Here is a 16918-nt window from a genome sequence, read left to right as displayed (position 1 = left end):
TCACTTAGGAGAAGTGGTACTGTCAGGACTTGTATCACGCTACATCTGTTCATTTCACACACTAGTGTGGAGCTCTTATTCTGAAGGCCAGAATCACAGTTCAGAACAAAAACACGCTTGACAGTGACAAATTATTGAAGCCCAACCGCACCTCTTCAGCAGCGCACGTTTTCCGTGCGAGCGTTGCGCTCATTCTTTTATTCCTGAGCTCTTTTCTTTCCCGATCAAAATGTCTTTGTGTTGTATCGCTTTGACACTCACTGTGAGCGCGTGTGTGCGTGCCGTGTGTTGGGAGGAGTCCTTTCACGATCAGTAAAGATAGATGTGTGTCAGAGCCCGAGGTGACTCATGGACTTGATAACAGTCTTCAGCTTGTTAAATAGAGACTTGCAGCAGAACACCGGCAGTCGACGCGCCACGGCTCTGAGCCGAGACGACAGGGTTAATCATAAAACAGAACACACACATCAAATCACACTTGATTTTACACACCAAGGCTTGTACAAATCATTCACAGTTTGTCAGAATCGCTCGTTCGTACGAGCGCTTGATATAAAAAGCTTTATGTGATGAATGTATTAAGGTTTCTACAGAAAGCCTTGGCCAGATGTGTTATGCTGTCAGATTTGATGGGTTGTACACATCTGCAGGGGGGAGGGGCTCACAGATATCGGGCAACGTCGCCCTGGGAACGCCGGGTGTGAATTAGCGAGCCTGGGTTTCTTCCATTTTATGTATCAGGTCGTCTTTCTCGCTCCACCATCTGTCTATTTTCCAACTTCTCCTCTTTCTTTTCATCTTCCTTGAAACTGTCTTTACTGCTCATATTTCCGCTCGGCGTTAACCCAGAAACACCTCGATACACTCTCGACATTCAATACGCTTAAAAACGAGATAAGGCACAAAGTAGCAAGGGAGAAAAATAAGAGAAACGGTGAGATAGAGAGTGGAGAGCCGAGAGAGAATCGACCCCATTACGATTGCCAGGCTGAACCTCTCTCTCACCTTATCGTACTAAAATGCAGTGAAGCCAGTCGACTTAATCAGCTCTTGTCAATCACAACGCGTGGCACAGAGCCACCGTGGGAGCGCGCTCGGTTCACCCCCCGTCTGCCTGTGGGTACGGCAGTCACATACTTAATACAGGTTAAAGAGAGTTTAAAGACCATTTACACTTAAAGCTTAGCCAAGAGGAATTCAGCGTAATCCAGACCCGAGTCAAATATGTGTTTGATGTGTTGAAATGATTCGGAGGATATGGAGATGTTTGAAAATGGCTTTGGCCGTATGGGGAAACCTCAAGCGTGGATAATGTGACGCATCCTGTTCAACTGTGTTTGTGTTTATAGCACTGAAGAGTTATTTTACCTTGATAGGAAACAAATATATATAAATGAGGTTTCATTGATCGCAATTGTTTATTATTTTCTGTAGACAGCAGTGAGCTTAAATGGAGACCAAATGGAGACTTTTGCCCCATCTTTATCTTATTCCCTGAGAAAAAAAGGTCCCCTGAGCACTGCAGAAATAAATCGTATATTTCAATTTGAGCTAAAAAAGATCATTTTTAGCCATCACTTTTTAAATTATGAATAGCTCTCTTCACTTCATGTCAACAACATTCTCATTTTTAGTCTTAGACAAAGTTGATACTCTACATAAGTGAGTGCATTATGAAATCTCCTGAGCTAAGAAAAAATGAACTCTAAGCAATAAAAGTTTTCTCTGGCAGGTTTGGGATCGCTGATTCAGAAAAGCATATTTACGATGAAAACATCACTGCTTTGCAGTACCAAAAGTGGCAATGAGGGCAACCAAATTTGCATTTATGAGATCCCTATCAGCAAGTTGCTCAATTATGGAGATGTAATCATTGGCCTACCTATGTTTCTCTCTCGCTCTCATGGGTTTAGTGTAGTTCCTTTTTGCACAGCAAGAGCTGTGAGTTGCCTGTGGTGCTGGTTTGCTGTAAATGTAATTATCTTTAAATTCAGCAGCGCCTGGTTTACAAAAACACTTCAGAGAAGAACACAAATACACACAAGCGTACAAACAGACACGGAAACGTCACGGCCCGTAACATCATGTGCCTGCAGTGGCAATAAAAGGGTGTGTGTGTGTTTGTTGGTCGGTTCAGCATCATTTAAATTTTCTTTGCCAGCGGTGTATTTGGAACACGCAATCTCTGCTAAACTCATAATCCAGTTTTGTTTGTTCCAAACTTTTAGACTTCACTGTTGCAAAAATGAAGCATAAATCACGCGCAAATTTGTCATAATATCTCTTTAGATGTCATATTTTCTTTTTAAATCTTACAAAATGATCTTTCTTTTCAGAACCCCCTTCTGCTCCTCAACACTTGATCTCCAATGTGAACGAGACTTCGGTGAATCTGGAGTGGACGACTCCGCCGTCCAGCGGTGGCAGACAGGACCTGGCTTATAACGTCATATGCAAGCGCTGCAGCACGGACGGTCAGCGCTGTCAGCCCTGCGGCAACGGCATCCATTTCTCCCCCCAGCAGCTGGGCCTGCGCACAACCCGGGTGTCCATAAATGACCTTCAGGCTCATACCAACTACACCTTTGAAATCTGGGCTGTGAATGGGGTCTCCAAGCAGAGTCCTGGACCGGAACAGGCAGTCTCAGTGACTGTAACCACTAACCAAGCAGGTGAGCATTTTTCACATTTTGCGAATCGAACCTGTGACTTTGATACTGGCGTTAAGCACCACCAACTGAGCTACAGGAACATATTTAATTCTATGATGAAGTCAACCTGATGTAATCTGAAATAAAGCTGATGCGTCACTTGTCACCACAGTCTGAACTAAACTCAACTTCCTCTCCGTGTTACATCACCACAAAAATATTTCTAATTAATTCAGTTTTGCATGTGGAATTTCATTTTATGACATTAAAGCATGTGTTGGGGGAAACTGTCCATATGCACATTTGTTAGCGCATGGAGGACTGTTAAGTTTTACTAGGTGTTTAATTTCAGCTTCATGAGAGAGTGTGAGACAGGAAGTGACTAGGTCTGCTTTTGGGGTCTGCGTGTGTAAGACCCAAAGGAACAATCTCACTGGACCTTCAAATAATGCCCTCTCACCATCATTGTCTCGTCGAACTTTGAATGTTACAGCCGTCACACCTGTCTGTACAAACTTCAAACAGACATTTACTCTCTGACTGTCTGTTCTCAGTCTTTATGACCTTTTATGTTTGAGAAGACCTTGTGCTACAGCACTGATCAGACTTTTGCCTGGTAAATGATGAAGCTCCTTTAGACCCAAGAAATATTGCATCTAGGGACCAGAATGTGATGGAGACTTTGGGTGGGCTCTTTTTACTTGGGTCAGTAAGCACCCTAGCAACCAACCACATTGAAACCCCCAAAGAACCCTCTGAAGTAAACTGAAGAGTTGTGCAAGTTTCATGTTACAATGGAGATAATATGAGACTGTATTAAACACGGATCTGGTTCTAATCATAATTTTTCTCAGTGCTGAGGAATCGGGCCAGAATCATCTCGAGGCCTGGCTTAAATTCCCTTTGGCAGGAGCAGAGTGCTATTGATAACATTTTTAAGATTACTGATAAGCACGTCCGACATCAGTGGACCTTTTGTATTAACACAGTGTTTTTATGGGAAGACATAAAGAATCAGAGACACTGGGCTGATTCACTCAATCCAGAATAGTGATATAATGGACACAACATAAAAAAAAAATCTGTGAAGGATGGCAGCAGCGGTTAACTGCAATTACCGCATTTTTTAAATACTAACCTGCATGGCTACTAAACTGTACTTGTTATTCTGGTTTTCTCAGCGTGAAACTGCAAATATCTCCGCTCTCATAGCTCCTTATTGCTTTACGGTGCTAACTTGTTTATGTTTCCCAGAAACAGCTGGGTCGGCCGGTCGGGGTCCTCACAGCAACACTAAACTCTTTCTGTTATTCCCTATGCTGTTTTTCGCCAGCTCCGTCTCCAGTTACCACCATCCAGGCCAAGGACATCACCAGACACGCTGTGTCTTTGGCATGGCAGCAGCCGGAGAGACCCAACGGAGTCATCCTCGAGTACGAGGTCAAGTACTACGAGAAGGTGAGATGATTTATGAGAATTTTGAATCATTTTGTACCAGACAAAGCATCTTATTGTAAGGCATAGTATGTGGATTTACATAGTAAACAAATGACGGGAGGACACATGAACCTATTCCGTGTGGGTCGCATTCGTGGTATTTTCAGCAGGATGTTTAAATGGGCACGATGGGGTCAGGTTAAAAATGGTATGATAAACGGTCGGGATGCACTTAGCTAGGTGACGTCACTGAACAGTATGAGGTCAGGTGTCAGGAATATAAAGATCCATAAGATGTAGCAGTCTGTGCTTTAGTCCTTACACGAGCAGTAAGATGTAAGGTACATTTCAGTTCATGGTCAGAGCAGATTCGCTCAGTCGCAAGTAGGAGTCAGGTGAACGTGCAGGTCTAAACAGCAGGAGGTGGATGAACAGGGTCAGGGTGGAGCGTGCTGGTCCGGAGAGGATAACCGCCTTCTTCTATCTCTTCTCCCGCTGTGTCTTCCTCTGACTGACTGATTACAGATTGCACTCGTGGACAGATTCCTTTCCCTCATACTCTGAGGTTTTCCATTTCACACATGCACTTGCATGCCTTCTCATACACAAACCAGATCACAAAAGTTCATGTTGTGTGATCCAACAATTACAAGACAAACAGTAGGAGGGAAATGAAAAGAAAATAATTAAACATTGCTCCTCTGCTTGTTTTGGTTCAGTTTCGATGTCATTTAAGTGGTTTGGATGTAGCAATGAAACTGGGAATTTGAACAAGCAAATTCAGGTTACACCCAAGGGAGAGAGAGAAAACAATGATGGCTACCTCGTTTTTGAACAATGTAGCTGCAGTTTTTCCTACAAAAGCCTGGCTGTGTCGGACCTTAAACAAATCGCTTTGTTTTACTTTATCAAGTCAAATGAAACAAACCCGACGACCAATCCCTGAATGTTTCCTGTTTCTCTCGCCCAATCAGGATCAAAACGAGAGGAGCTATCGCATAATGAAGACCTCGTCCCGCAGCGCTGAGATCAAAGGACTGAGCCCACTCACTTCCTACGTGTTTCATGTGCGAGCTCGAACAGCTGCTGGCTACGGGGACTTCAGCGCCCCCTTCGAGTTCATGACCAACTCAGGTAAGTTCACTTGCGTGTGCGTTACTGATATGAACATTGACAATGGCAAGCGTTCGTTCCCACAATAAGAGACTCAAGAGTTTTAGGGTGGTTTAGTCACTCATCCGGAAACTATTTCTTTAAAGTTGCATAATTATAGCCTTCCTGTGCGTTTTTCTTTTTTATGATAGTTTCTTTGTTTGCACAGAACAAAGTCTCTGGAAGTTTTAAAAGCACTTTAAAGCGATGGAATGTTTAGGCGCTTTGATATTCGAGTGTTTCAAAACAGTTACGTGAAAGAGGTTTGCTCTTTATTGATGAATCTGTTACTTTAGTAAAACGTTTGAGGAAATAAGTCTCTGGCTTCAAAATTCTGTATTTTTCAATATATTACAATGAATGGCTGGTGGTTTTAAACCAAAAGTAATAGCTTACTCAAAATTGAAAATATATGACCCCGTTCGTCTCATTCGATATAGATTTTTGGAGAATTTTTTACTAAAATTCTGAAATTCTTTCTTCGTATTCCACTAACCAAAAAATCAATATGTGGGTTACAATGTAATGTAATGAATTATCATTTGTTAAGAACAACATGTGGATAGCACACATATTTATTTGATATTTTTTGCTCACAGTTCCCTCTCCTATCATCGGCGACGGTGCCAACTCCACCGTCCTCCTGGTGTCTGTTATCGGCAGCGTCATTCTGTTACTCATCTTCATCGGAGTCTTCATCATCAGTCGCAGGTAAGCCACCAGTCTCGACCGCATGTCAATCGTCTCCCAGACACCCCAAAACAGAAAACAATCCTGCATCCCGCGGGCATCTCCGTCACCTCTCCCTCACCTCGTCTGTCAGTCCGTATCAGTGTCTCTCTATCTCTCTCTCTATCTGTCATGCCCTGCTGTCTTTCACTCTCTCTACCCGTCCATCAATCTGTCTCTGACGGTTCTCACGGCTCTTCCTCTTGCGCTTTTCCTCTTTTTCCCTGTGGTGTCGCTGGTGGTATTGTGACAGCTCCGCCTGATTAGTGTCTGCTGTGCCGTGTGTGTCGGAATCCATAGGGAACATGTCCTGTTCTTTCCCTCCTGTTGGAGTCAGGGACGCACGGGAACGTGGAGGTTGCGTGCACGTGCTCATGTACCGCTCTCAATCGGAGCAGCTGTCATACTCCCACAGGCCAAATGTCACGGTTGCTTTGCCGTAATCAGACAACTTTTTCTGTTGGCACTCTTTGGCGGCAGCACTTCACCATGGTTATTATCGGCTTACGGTGGCAAATATATGTTGTGTTTTGGATGTTGGTTTGTCCATCAGCTTGTTTGACATGAACATAGACCAAACCCCTAACCAAGCTAGTCTTTTAAGAAAGGAACTCTTTTCCTATGTAAGCTCCTTTTAGACTCATCGCCGTTTTCCCAGACGGAGGCGAGAGCTTTTATTCTTGCCGGGGTTGACATTGTATCATTATCTGCTGTGATAATCATCTTCCTATTCTCAAAGTCTCTGAAGAGTTGCATTGGCTTCATTCACAGTGAAAATAACAATCAAAGCTAAAGAATGGGCCTTTTGTTTTGGCCAAGCAACCATTAAGCACTTCCTCACTAGAGCCCTTCAGAGGGAGACCAGACCGAACCTCCTCACAAGCTCTCACCTTTGGCCCGCTCCTCTCTACCTTGAGGGGACACCAACCCATTCAGAGAGAGAACGAGGGGGGGTCAGCCTCACACAAAGCCGCGGGTTCAGTACTTGGATAGCACACCTGATAATCTCCTTGTTCCTAAAATAACGTGTACCGGCCGCTCAGGCTGATGGCAGGGTCTCCTCCCAGGAAGGCATGCTCCCCTGCAGGCAGAACTATTTCCAGATTCAACTGTGCGCTGAGGCGTTCAAATCTGCTCTTCTCCTCCTGTTCTACCTGTGGATATGCCCTTCTCCCTCCCTCCTTTTATCCTTTCGTACTTCACTAGCCCCAAACGTTGGAGGCCTTTGTCAGAGCCAGAACGCAGTAGAAAAACAATAACAGCAGTTGTGCATTCCTGGAAGTTTTCTATGCGTGTGTGAACCCAGTCCCCTGCTCTATATGCAGCAGGTGACCCCCCTACCCAGCAGGGAGTCTTGGACGTCCCGGGTAGGGTTGTGTGTGTTCCTCTCATTCTGTTTTGCCCTCTGTGCCCATGGGAGGGGTAAGCAGTTTGGCCCGAAGGGGGTCAAGAGGTGATTGGGTGAAATGTCAACTTTGAAGATGGGGAGAATAACTCATTCGTGGACAGGTGGAGAGTGATGTATTTTTTTGGGGGGGGGGGGGGTTGTGGTTGGGTGGTTTCAAATGGGATTTTGTTGATGTTTGGGAACCTAATGAGTTCTCATGTTATTTACAATTTGTTTGAAAATGTTCTCATGTTATTTACTTTCTGTTCAGTCTGATTAGTGCTTAATGTATAGTGTTTTTTATTCTTTTTTTATTCTTATAAATTGAATAGTTAGCCCAGAAATAAAAATGATTTCTCATTTACTCACCCCCATGTCAATCCAAACCTGTATGACTTTATTTCTTCTGCTGAACATAGAAAGAAGGTTTTTGGAAGGATGTTGGTAACCGAACAACACTGGACCCCGTTGACTTCCATTGTATAGACACAAAACCATTTCTCAAAATTTCTTTGTTTGTGTTCCACAGAATTAAGAGTCATAGGTTTGAAAACATGATGGTGAATAAATAATGACATAATCTTTATTTTTTGCTGTACTATCCCTTTAAGGTTGTCCATATGTTCTCTTCAATCCCAGACATTTGGCTACATCCTTGTATTGCCCCGGTTTGATTGCTACACTCTTGATTTTAGATGAAAGACCTGATGAACAAACCTTCTCTCTGCTTTGATGGTCTATTCTGCTTTATTAGCTCACTAATTTTATTGCTCCTAAAAAGGTCATTCAGAAGAGTTATAACAGTTTATTCCTGTGTCCTACCCATGTGCCAGTTCATCTGCCTGTGTGTTCTATAGAAGATTAGCTGAATTTCTCAGAGAATTGTGTCATTTTGCATGTTGTTGCTCTTTTATGGATCAGAAGACCACAGAGTGTTTAGGAATAACATAGAATCAAATTGGACAATTGTTGATAATAGAAAATTGATAAGAAATATTAAAAACTAGGTTTGATAAGATCTGATGCTCTAGAGGAGAATAGTGAGATTATTAGTGTCCTAAAAAATCTGATAAACAGGACAAATCTCTCCATTTAATCTCATTGCTGTCTAGGCAAAAAAATGAAAAAAGGGTATTAAAGAGATCAGATTGGATCTAAATTGTGATTTTTCTTCTTCCTGCGAGTTAAAGGTGTCTCATCTCTGTGTTAACAGGAGAAGCAAATACAGCAAAGCCAAACAAGACTCTGATGAGGAGAGACATTTACATCCAGGTAATGCAGGAACACACAAGCATGGTCTGTAAATTGTATATATCATTTCGACAAAAGAATGAGTGTATAAGAGACGAGAATTTGGAATGCTCTCAGCGTGGCAGAGGGCATACATAAGCTAAGCAGAATGAGTAATGAAAAACAGATGTTTTACACAATGTTGTATATCACATTTTCTTCTTTCAGCTTCTAATGTGTACTCAACTCTCTCCCCTCTGTCTCTCCACAGGTGTCCGGATCTATGTGGACCCCTTCACCTACGAGGACCCCAACCAAGCCGTCCGTGAGTTTGCTAAAGAAATCGACGCCTCCTGCATCAAGATCGAAAAGGTCATCGGCATCGGTGAGCAAACTGCCTGCTGTTTTCTTTTCCACGGTTTTGTCTGAATGTAGCTTGACCGTAACTGTTCAGGCTGATTCACACTGTCCTAACAAACACAGAATTCCAGCGGTTTTGTCGAATCAGTGTGTTAATGTTTATTGAAACACTGCAATGATTCTGAATCATTCTGAATCCATTAGACCTCACAATGTTTGAAACGTTCCCGTTTGTGTGAAGCTCGTTTACAGTGAAATGTAAACTCGAGATACCTCATGAGTCAGTACCACATTTTTGATCCGAACTTGATTTTTCCATCTAAAGGAGAATTCGGGGAGGTGTGCAGTGGACGTCTTAAGATGCCTGGAAAGCGAGAGATCTGTGTGGCCATAAAAACCCTCAAAGCGGGATACACTGACAAACAGAGGCGGGACTTTCTGAGCGAGGCCAGCATCATGGGCCAGTTTGACCACCCCAACATTATCAGACTGGAGGGAGTCGTCACTAAATGTGAGTCTTTTTTAATCGTTTATAAGTGTCGGTGTCAGCAAAGCATGTGTACTATGGCCATAGCTTTAAACCTTATATTTTGCATATTTTTTGTAATCCATGGTATTGTTAAATTTACAATTCAAATTAGAAGGAGTGCTTCAACATCTACTATCATCTCAAGTCTTTCTTAAAATATGGTGCAGCTCATTTTGTTCTGGATTAAGTACAAACTTGAAAATAGATGAATAAATCAGTAAAATAATAATAATATAAAAAAAACAATATGAATATTTGTAAAATGTTTGTTTGCATTTATTTGTAATGAAAAGATAGCAAGGTTTATCTTTTTTAGTTTTTTGCACATTTAAATTTACACAATATTATTTCAAAATGATTTTATATTAAAAAAATATGCTTCGGTTTTTTTCATGCATAAACCTAACTTATTTAACATTTTTGTTCATTTTATTTAAAAAAAGTATTTCCAAAAATACTTAATGTCTAATGCTTCCTTATTTTAAGGATGTCACAGTTAGCCACCTGTTAAAGCTCCCCCGTTGAGCTGATAGTTTTCGACGTTTCGAATTGTGCTTTGAGTTTTCGGCATCAAAAGCTCTTGCTAGAGAATTGGGCCACTTTGCTCTTAAATCTTTTACTGATTCCTTCCTTCTGTCTGCATTTTAAATGCTTTCTGGAACCATGCTAAAGGCATGACGCATTGCCCGTTATTCCGTTTTGATAAAAATCAAACCTGTCTTTTGTAATGCAGTCTTTCCTTCACCAGACCGGAGTCTTGGCTAGCTGGCAGAGCTGACATCAAACCTTTTAATATCCCTGTATTGATTGAAAGCTGACTCTCTTTTATATGTATGCAACAAGCCTCAGGGGTGCAGTTGTGGCCAGCCTTCACCCGGCAGAACAACTTATTTATAATATGCAGAGAAGTTGGTATGTGTGTGTGTTAGTGAGGCGTGATTTGCATTAGATGGGTTTGAATTTGACAGCAGCACTGAAGAACACCCTTAGTGTCTTCTCACAGTGATGGCTTTATGATGGCTACTCGGCAGCCTGGGAGAAGCACAAAGATGATGTTTTTTAAGGTTCTTTCAGTGGACTGTGATGGGTGAGGGTTGCATTCATGGTTTCTGCAGACATGTAACAATCCCACTGAGTCACATCTTTCCTCCAGACAGCCCTGGCAAATCCCTGTCCGCTCTATGATGTATTAGTGAAGACAATGCCAACAGATGGGTTACAGAGAGAGAAGGCAAAAGAGAGAGGTAGAGAATGTAAAAAGTGTGAAATAAGACACAATCCTCTGCAGATCTTGAGTGTATGTTTTACAGCAATTGTTTGTATATATTTGGGTGCAGTTGACAGACTAATATGCAAATGTGTCCTACAGTGTGACGGCCAAAATTTAGAAAAAAATGACAATGAAGATAAATCTCTCAAGTTGTTTTATATTATGCATATTAATATTATAAAACAAAGTGATGTTACTACCCATTTATATTTATGTATATATTTCAAAAAGAAAACACAAAAATACATTCCCAGCAAATGTATTTATTTTATCACTGTTTTTAATTGGATACAAAATGAAATACTAGAGACTGAATAACATTTACTTTCATTGAAAGTAATACAGATACAATGAAAGTGAATGGTGACTGAGACTGACAGTCCTATGAATATTGAATATTCTGTGATCCAGTTTGGCCAAACAGCCATATTTTTTCTAAACAAGCTTTTATTGCATATAATGGCATACCTCTTCAAAAAATGTCCCACTTGTTCCTTTAAACATATCAAGGTAAATGAAAGTGATCTATATAATCCACACGAATGCAGTGACATGCTAAGCAGTCTCTTTTAACAAGTCTGCCGTCTCAGAACGCGATGTTAGAGAGCTGTTTATTATTAGCAGCCCGTCTCCCATAATCCTCAGCACAGCTGAAGTAGCGTCTTCAAAAGAACTGTTATTACAAACAGACAATGGCAGCCCTTCTCCTCACAACCTACGCCTCCAACAGGGCCAATTAAACCTGTTAAATTAATTACTAATGATGTCGGAATTGTCCCAAATAAATAAAGAGAAAATGCTCCTAAGCCTCGAAGAGAGAGAGAAAAACGCGATGCCAGCCCGTCCTCACGAAGTGCATTCACAGACCGGCATGGTGGGCACAGTCTTTTATGCTCTGGCATTTGCATAATGAAGGTACCGCTCGAACATTGAAATGATTCCTCAGAGGTGAACCACGTATGCATGGATCCGGCCTCGCGTGGGTGTGTGTTCGTGTGCCATTGTCCTTTTTTGTAAAGCCCCTGCGCTCTTTCCTTTCGGCTCTTGGAGAGGGCCCTGCGTTGCCATAGAGTTGCCATCTCTCGGTAATGACTGGCAGGTAGTGTGGGAATCCAGCCCTGATAGCCTCCAGCAACGGCTGCATTCGGTAAACAAACCCACACAGAAATCCCACTCGCAAACAGTGGCGGGAAGAAGAGGGAGGGGGTGAGAAAATAGGAGGGGCTAGACGGACACACCGGTTTGATTGGGAAGTGTCATTGAAAGATGCTGAATGTGATGCAAATAGCATAGAGAATGAATCATTTCACAACATTTGTTTTGCTGGATTTTTGTGTTTTTCACTATATAAATATCCTATTACAACTTTGAATGCAATATAGATATCTGTACGCTAATAGAATCTCATTCTTAACCTTTTTATTTCTTTGCGCAGGTAAGCCGGTGATGATCATCACTGAGTACATGGAGAATGGGTCCCTTGATGCTTTTCTAAGGGTGAGTCTAACCGCATCATATTGAACATACTGACCGTTGCAGCACTCCGGTGTAGTTTAACACATCATTTAATCTCCGCCGCTCTCTCTGTAGAAGAACGACGGGCGTTTCACAGTAATTCAGCTGGTTGGAATCCTCCGTGGCATCGCGTCAGGAATGAAGTATCTGTCCGACATGAGCTACGTCCACCGTGACCTGGCGGCACGCAACATCCTGGTCAACAGCAACCTGGTGTGCAAAGTGTCTGACTTTGGGATGTCTCGAGTGTTGGAGGAAGACCCAGACGCTGCTTATACCACCAGGGTATGTCTTATATGCGTTTGTGATGTCATGCTTCCGCTTGCAGCCCTAACACAAGCTTTCAGATTAGTCTGAGGATTTAACCTGCATGTATGTGCATGTCTCACTTGCATCTTTTCCATTAGTTTAGAAATGAGCAAACTAACCCTGAAGTTGTGGTTGTATGTGCATGCGTGCCTGCGTGTGTGTGTGCGCGTGTGTGTGATTAACCTCCACGCATGTGTTTGCTATCTCTTTCGGAAGGAAATAACTGGAACCTATCAATCACAGGGAGGCAAGATACCGATTCGCTGGACCGCCCCCGAAGCCATCACATACAGGAAGTTCACATCCGCGTCCGACGTGTGGAGTTACGGCATCGTCATGTGGGAGGTGATGTCATACGGAGAGCGACCGTATTGGGATATGAGTAACCAGGATGTAAGTGTTGCATTCACAACGTCAGTGTTTGTATATTTTCCTTGTTTATAACTTCCTGTTTGTATGACTCAGGTGATAAAGGCTATCGAGGAAGGCTACAGGCTGCCTCCGCCTATGGACTGCCCCGTTTCCCTGCATCAGTTGATGCTGGACTGCTGGCAGAAAGAGCGAGCCGAGAGGCCAAAGTTTAGCCAAATCGTCAACATGCTGGATAAACTGATCCGCAACCCCAACAGCTTGAAAAGGACGGGGGGAGAGATAGCCAGGTAATGCGAACCATCCCGTTCTGTATAAGAACGTATGCCATAAAAGCCATTTTCCTGTATTTAAAGTTAGTTGATTGCTGTTAATACGCTTTAAGCCCTGGCACGTAAGTGCATGTTAGACGCATGACTGGCAATGTTATATAAATGTGTTCCAATGAAGTGATGCGTTCAGCTATAAAACCTTTTATAGTTTTTTTACAAGTTATTAAAATTAGGCAGAGCCAACCCATTCTCCCGAGTCTCCTAAATAAGTCTCTCGCTCTTTTCTTTTTTCTAGACCCAACACCACCCTCCTGGAGCCCAGCAGCCCAGAATTCACATCCACCTTGGGATCAGTCACCGACTGGCTGCAGGCCATCAACATGGAGCGTTACAGAGACAACTTCACCGCTGCAGGCTACACGACTCCGGAGGCCGTTGTCCAGATGACACAAGAGTGAGTCACGTGACCAAATGCTGAGCACTTTTATGGGCGTTAGGAAGCGTTTGATGTGTGTGTATTGGACACGGAGAGCTTCCAGTATGCTTTTGATTAATGCAAGAAAAAGAAAGGCAGCTTTTAAATCAGCACCCGGGGATACGTGCCCCTGACATATGGCTTCGGTAGTCACAGTTCCGTGCAAAGCCCCTATAGATCTCAGTGAAGCATTTCCTAACTTTGCCATGCAAATGTTCAGCCAGGATTGAGTTCTTAGATTTCGTGTAAGACGCAAATGAGGAAAGAGGGAAAAAAACGTTCTGTTGGCTTGGAGCAGATTAAAAGGCCGTTTTCATCACCTCTGTCTTGTGTTTCTTTCAAACAGGGACATGGGGAGGATAGGTATCTCTTTGGCGGCACATCAGGACAAGATCCTCAGCAGCGCGCAGGGAATGTTGTCTCACATGCAACAAATACAAGACAGGATGGTTCCTGTCTGAACCCATGGGATAGAAACTCGAAACATGCTTTGGACTTTTTTATTTTGGTTTTTAAGAAAATCCATTTACCTCATCCATGCACTTTAAATTAATTTTTGGAAATGAACGAAAAACAAACAAACAAACAGAAAAAAAAGATTTCAGAGGAACGACACAGCACTTTTTTCTCCGTAACATCATCCCCGCCCGCCGAGAGTCAAACAGGATTGTCCCATGCTGTACTGATGCTCTGGAAATGTTTCAAGGAAGCTTTTGATCGGTTCCTTCATTTCAATGACACTATGAAGGAGTTTCTCTGTTCCTTTTTAATTGTTTTATTTTGTGTCTGTAAGTAAATGTATAAATAGTACTGGATTTTCCGTCCGCTCCTGCCATTTCAGGGTCGCTCGGATTGTTATGCTCAAAATGGAGGCATCAACGCTAAAGATTTAACGCGCTCTTTAACGCTCCTGTCCCGGGGATTTCTAAGAGGCATTCGTCTTCTCTCCGTCTCCAACGCAATGGAGGACGTCTCCGGGCTAGTTCTGGAAGACTTCCACATCTTCAGAATGGAATATGTCTCTCCACTCAACGATTCTCCACCCCGCTCCGCTTGGCTGGGAACTCACCGGTCGGAATAGAAAAGACTGCACTCCGTTTAAATCCCTCTCTCTCCACCTTGGTCTCCACGGTCCCCTCTTACTTTTCCTCACTCTCTCGCTCCATCTACGTCTCTCCCTTCTCGTCTCCGGAGACCTGCAGCGGGCCATGAAATCAACACATGTCTCCCTTACTGGATGTTCCATCAGAGCTGAGCTAAGGTAAGCACGATGTAACAAGTCTGACTGCGTGTTTATGAGATCTGCTCTACTTCCTCCCTGTCCCCTGCAGTTATTTATCCACTCATTAGGTGGGATTAGAACCAGCGCTGATGAATATGGGGCGATATACTGGCAAAGCTCAAAGCCGTTTGATGGGATGAGCTTGAAAATAAAAGCGAGCCAAAAATCTGAAATGTGTTTTTTTCCCATGATCCCCAGAAAGAGCACAAACAGTAATTTTAGTTTCCATACTCTGTGGATTGCTTCAATTAATACTTTGTGCGTGTGTGTGTGTCTGTTTACGGCTTTGAATGCCCAAATCATTTTCTCATTTCTCACTTTTCTCTCTCGCTCTCTCTCTACAGAATCATCTTCATACATCTGCTTCTCAGTCAAACCCAGTGTGGGCGCACATCCGTTGCCGTTTCAATAACTCCATTTACCTGATGCTGGGACAAAGGACTTCAATTCCCATGATTCCCAGAATGGTTCCACTACAGGAGACGGAAAACAAATGACAAACAACCCGAGAAACGGCGTAGGGCCCTCAGAGATTCAATGAGAGATTGTAATGAAAAATTTCATTTCCTCTCACTGTTGCCCTTATTCCTGACAGAGTATCTTCAAACGCTTTGTTCTCAGTGCATTCTCGGTGAAGAATGACAGTTTGTTTTGAGATGCGCACATAAAGGACAAAAACAGATGATGGGAGCTAAACCTACAAAACTCTTGAGTCGTGGCTACTCGCTGGAGACCTGGAGTTGTTTGCAATGTACGCTAAGACACTGCTGGTTTCTTTTTGTTGTTTTTTTTGCGGCAAGACTGGAGATTGTAACAAAAATACGGCAGATTTATTTGGACTGCTCGACTCAAACGGGAACTATTTCGAGAAGATTTGACGTTGATTCGAAAGTGACCCGTAAGAGGAACGTGATTTGTACCCAAAATAAACGTATTACAAGAATGTTTATAGAAACGGGAAAAAAGGCTTTTCAGCATTTCAAGTGTGCTCTGTTACATGTCAGCTAGATTCATTCCGTCCTTTTTAAGACTTTATTCTGAGGTGGGAGGGGGGGGTTCTTGTTGAGGCAGTAGAATATGAAATGCCTCTGACCTTGAAATACGTTTCATTCTTCCTCTTTGTTTTATCTTTTATGTTCCCTCCTCACTGTTTGGTGTCAACCTTATAGGGTCTGTCCGGAATATGCAATGAATGTGAGAGGAGAGAAACGTAATGTGTGCCATGTCTCCTAATGTAGTTTATTCTGGAGAAATCCAACTAACAAATCGCTTTTCTCCGCCGTTCTAGCCATTTAAGTTTAACGTTGTGTATAATTGTCCATACTGTCATCATCTACATTTTTTATTTTATGAATTTAGGTACATGAAAAATGTCATTTATTTATGGTCTTTTTTATCTAGTTTGTAAATTGTAAAATAGAGCTATGAGAGAAATAAATGATTGCCACGTGCATTGTAATTAACGTCTGACGTGATTCATGCCACTAATTTTGTTGAACGATCGCTCGCTAATTCTCCGAAGCCAATTGCTGGAAAGGTTAGCCGTCTGCCTCACCGACCGGTTATTTGGATGGGGCGTTCGATGAGGTATTCTCACATGTAGAGAAACGAACCCAGTGTTTAAATCCACACAAAGTGCCAGGCGAGGGTGAGAGAGGACATTTGGCTCCGTGCGATGCTGGTCACATAGTTCTATTACATTCTGGCCGGTGTTGAAACGAAACGGTGGCTGGAGTCGAATCTCATGGTATAAACAGGTTTGTCGGTCGTGCCAGCAGCGTTCAGATCGTTTCGGTTTTCTCCCCAAGCTTTTTGCTTCTCTCATCTCTCAGCCCGAGCTTGAAGTAAGTGTTTGTGTAAACGCTTTCTCTGATTGTGGTTAAGAGCGCCTTGGCAGGGATAACCAACACATTAAAAGCGTATCAAAACTAAAAGAAAAAATGAGAAAATT

The 16918-nt window shown here is 42.7% G+C and overlaps 1 protein-coding gene across 8 annotated transcripts in view; it reads left to right on the top strand.

Annotated features, from left to right (window-relative positions):
• epha4a (eph receptor A4a) overlaps positions 1-16426 on the top strand; it is a 43676-nt gene extending 27250 nt beyond the window's left edge. For 7 of the 8 annotated variants that reach the window (XM_056741821.1, XM_056741829.1, XM_056741804.1 and 4 more), the window contains 14 exons: positions 2337-2672; positions 3985-4109; positions 5063-5222; positions 5840-5951; positions 8570-8628; positions 8858-8971; positions 9272-9457; positions 12181-12242; positions 12336-12545; positions 12786-12962; positions 13035-13228; positions 13506-13664; positions 14032-14946; positions 15312-16426. In XM_056741821.1, coding sequence (XP_056597799.1) covers positions 2337-2672; positions 3985-4109; positions 5063-5222; positions 5840-5951; positions 8570-8628; positions 8858-8971; positions 9272-9457; positions 12181-12242; positions 12336-12545; positions 12786-12962; positions 13035-13228; positions 13506-13664; positions 14032-14146 — 2009 coding nt within the window. In that variant the 3' untranslated portion in view covers positions 14147-14946; positions 15312-16426. The remainder of the gene's footprint in view (positions 1-2336; positions 2673-3984; positions 4110-5062; positions 5223-5839; positions 5952-8569; positions 8629-8857; positions 8972-9271; positions 9458-12180; positions 12243-12335; positions 12546-12785; positions 12963-13034; positions 13229-13505; positions 13665-14031; positions 14947-15311) is intronic. The other variant, XM_056741789.1, reaches the window with a different exon arrangement.
• Positions 16427-16918: the final 492 nt, after the last annotated feature.

This window comes from Triplophysa dalaica, chromosome 3 (genome assembly GCF_015846415.1).
Source record: "Triplophysa dalaica isolate WHDGS20190420 chromosome 3, ASM1584641v1, whole genome shotgun sequence".
NCBI classification, from domain to species: Eukaryota; Metazoa; Chordata; class Actinopteri; order Cypriniformes; family Nemacheilidae; genus Triplophysa; species Triplophysa dalaica.
The sequence above is the reverse complement of the archived record's forward strand: the minus strand, read 5'-3'. Positions and strand labels throughout refer to the sequence as shown.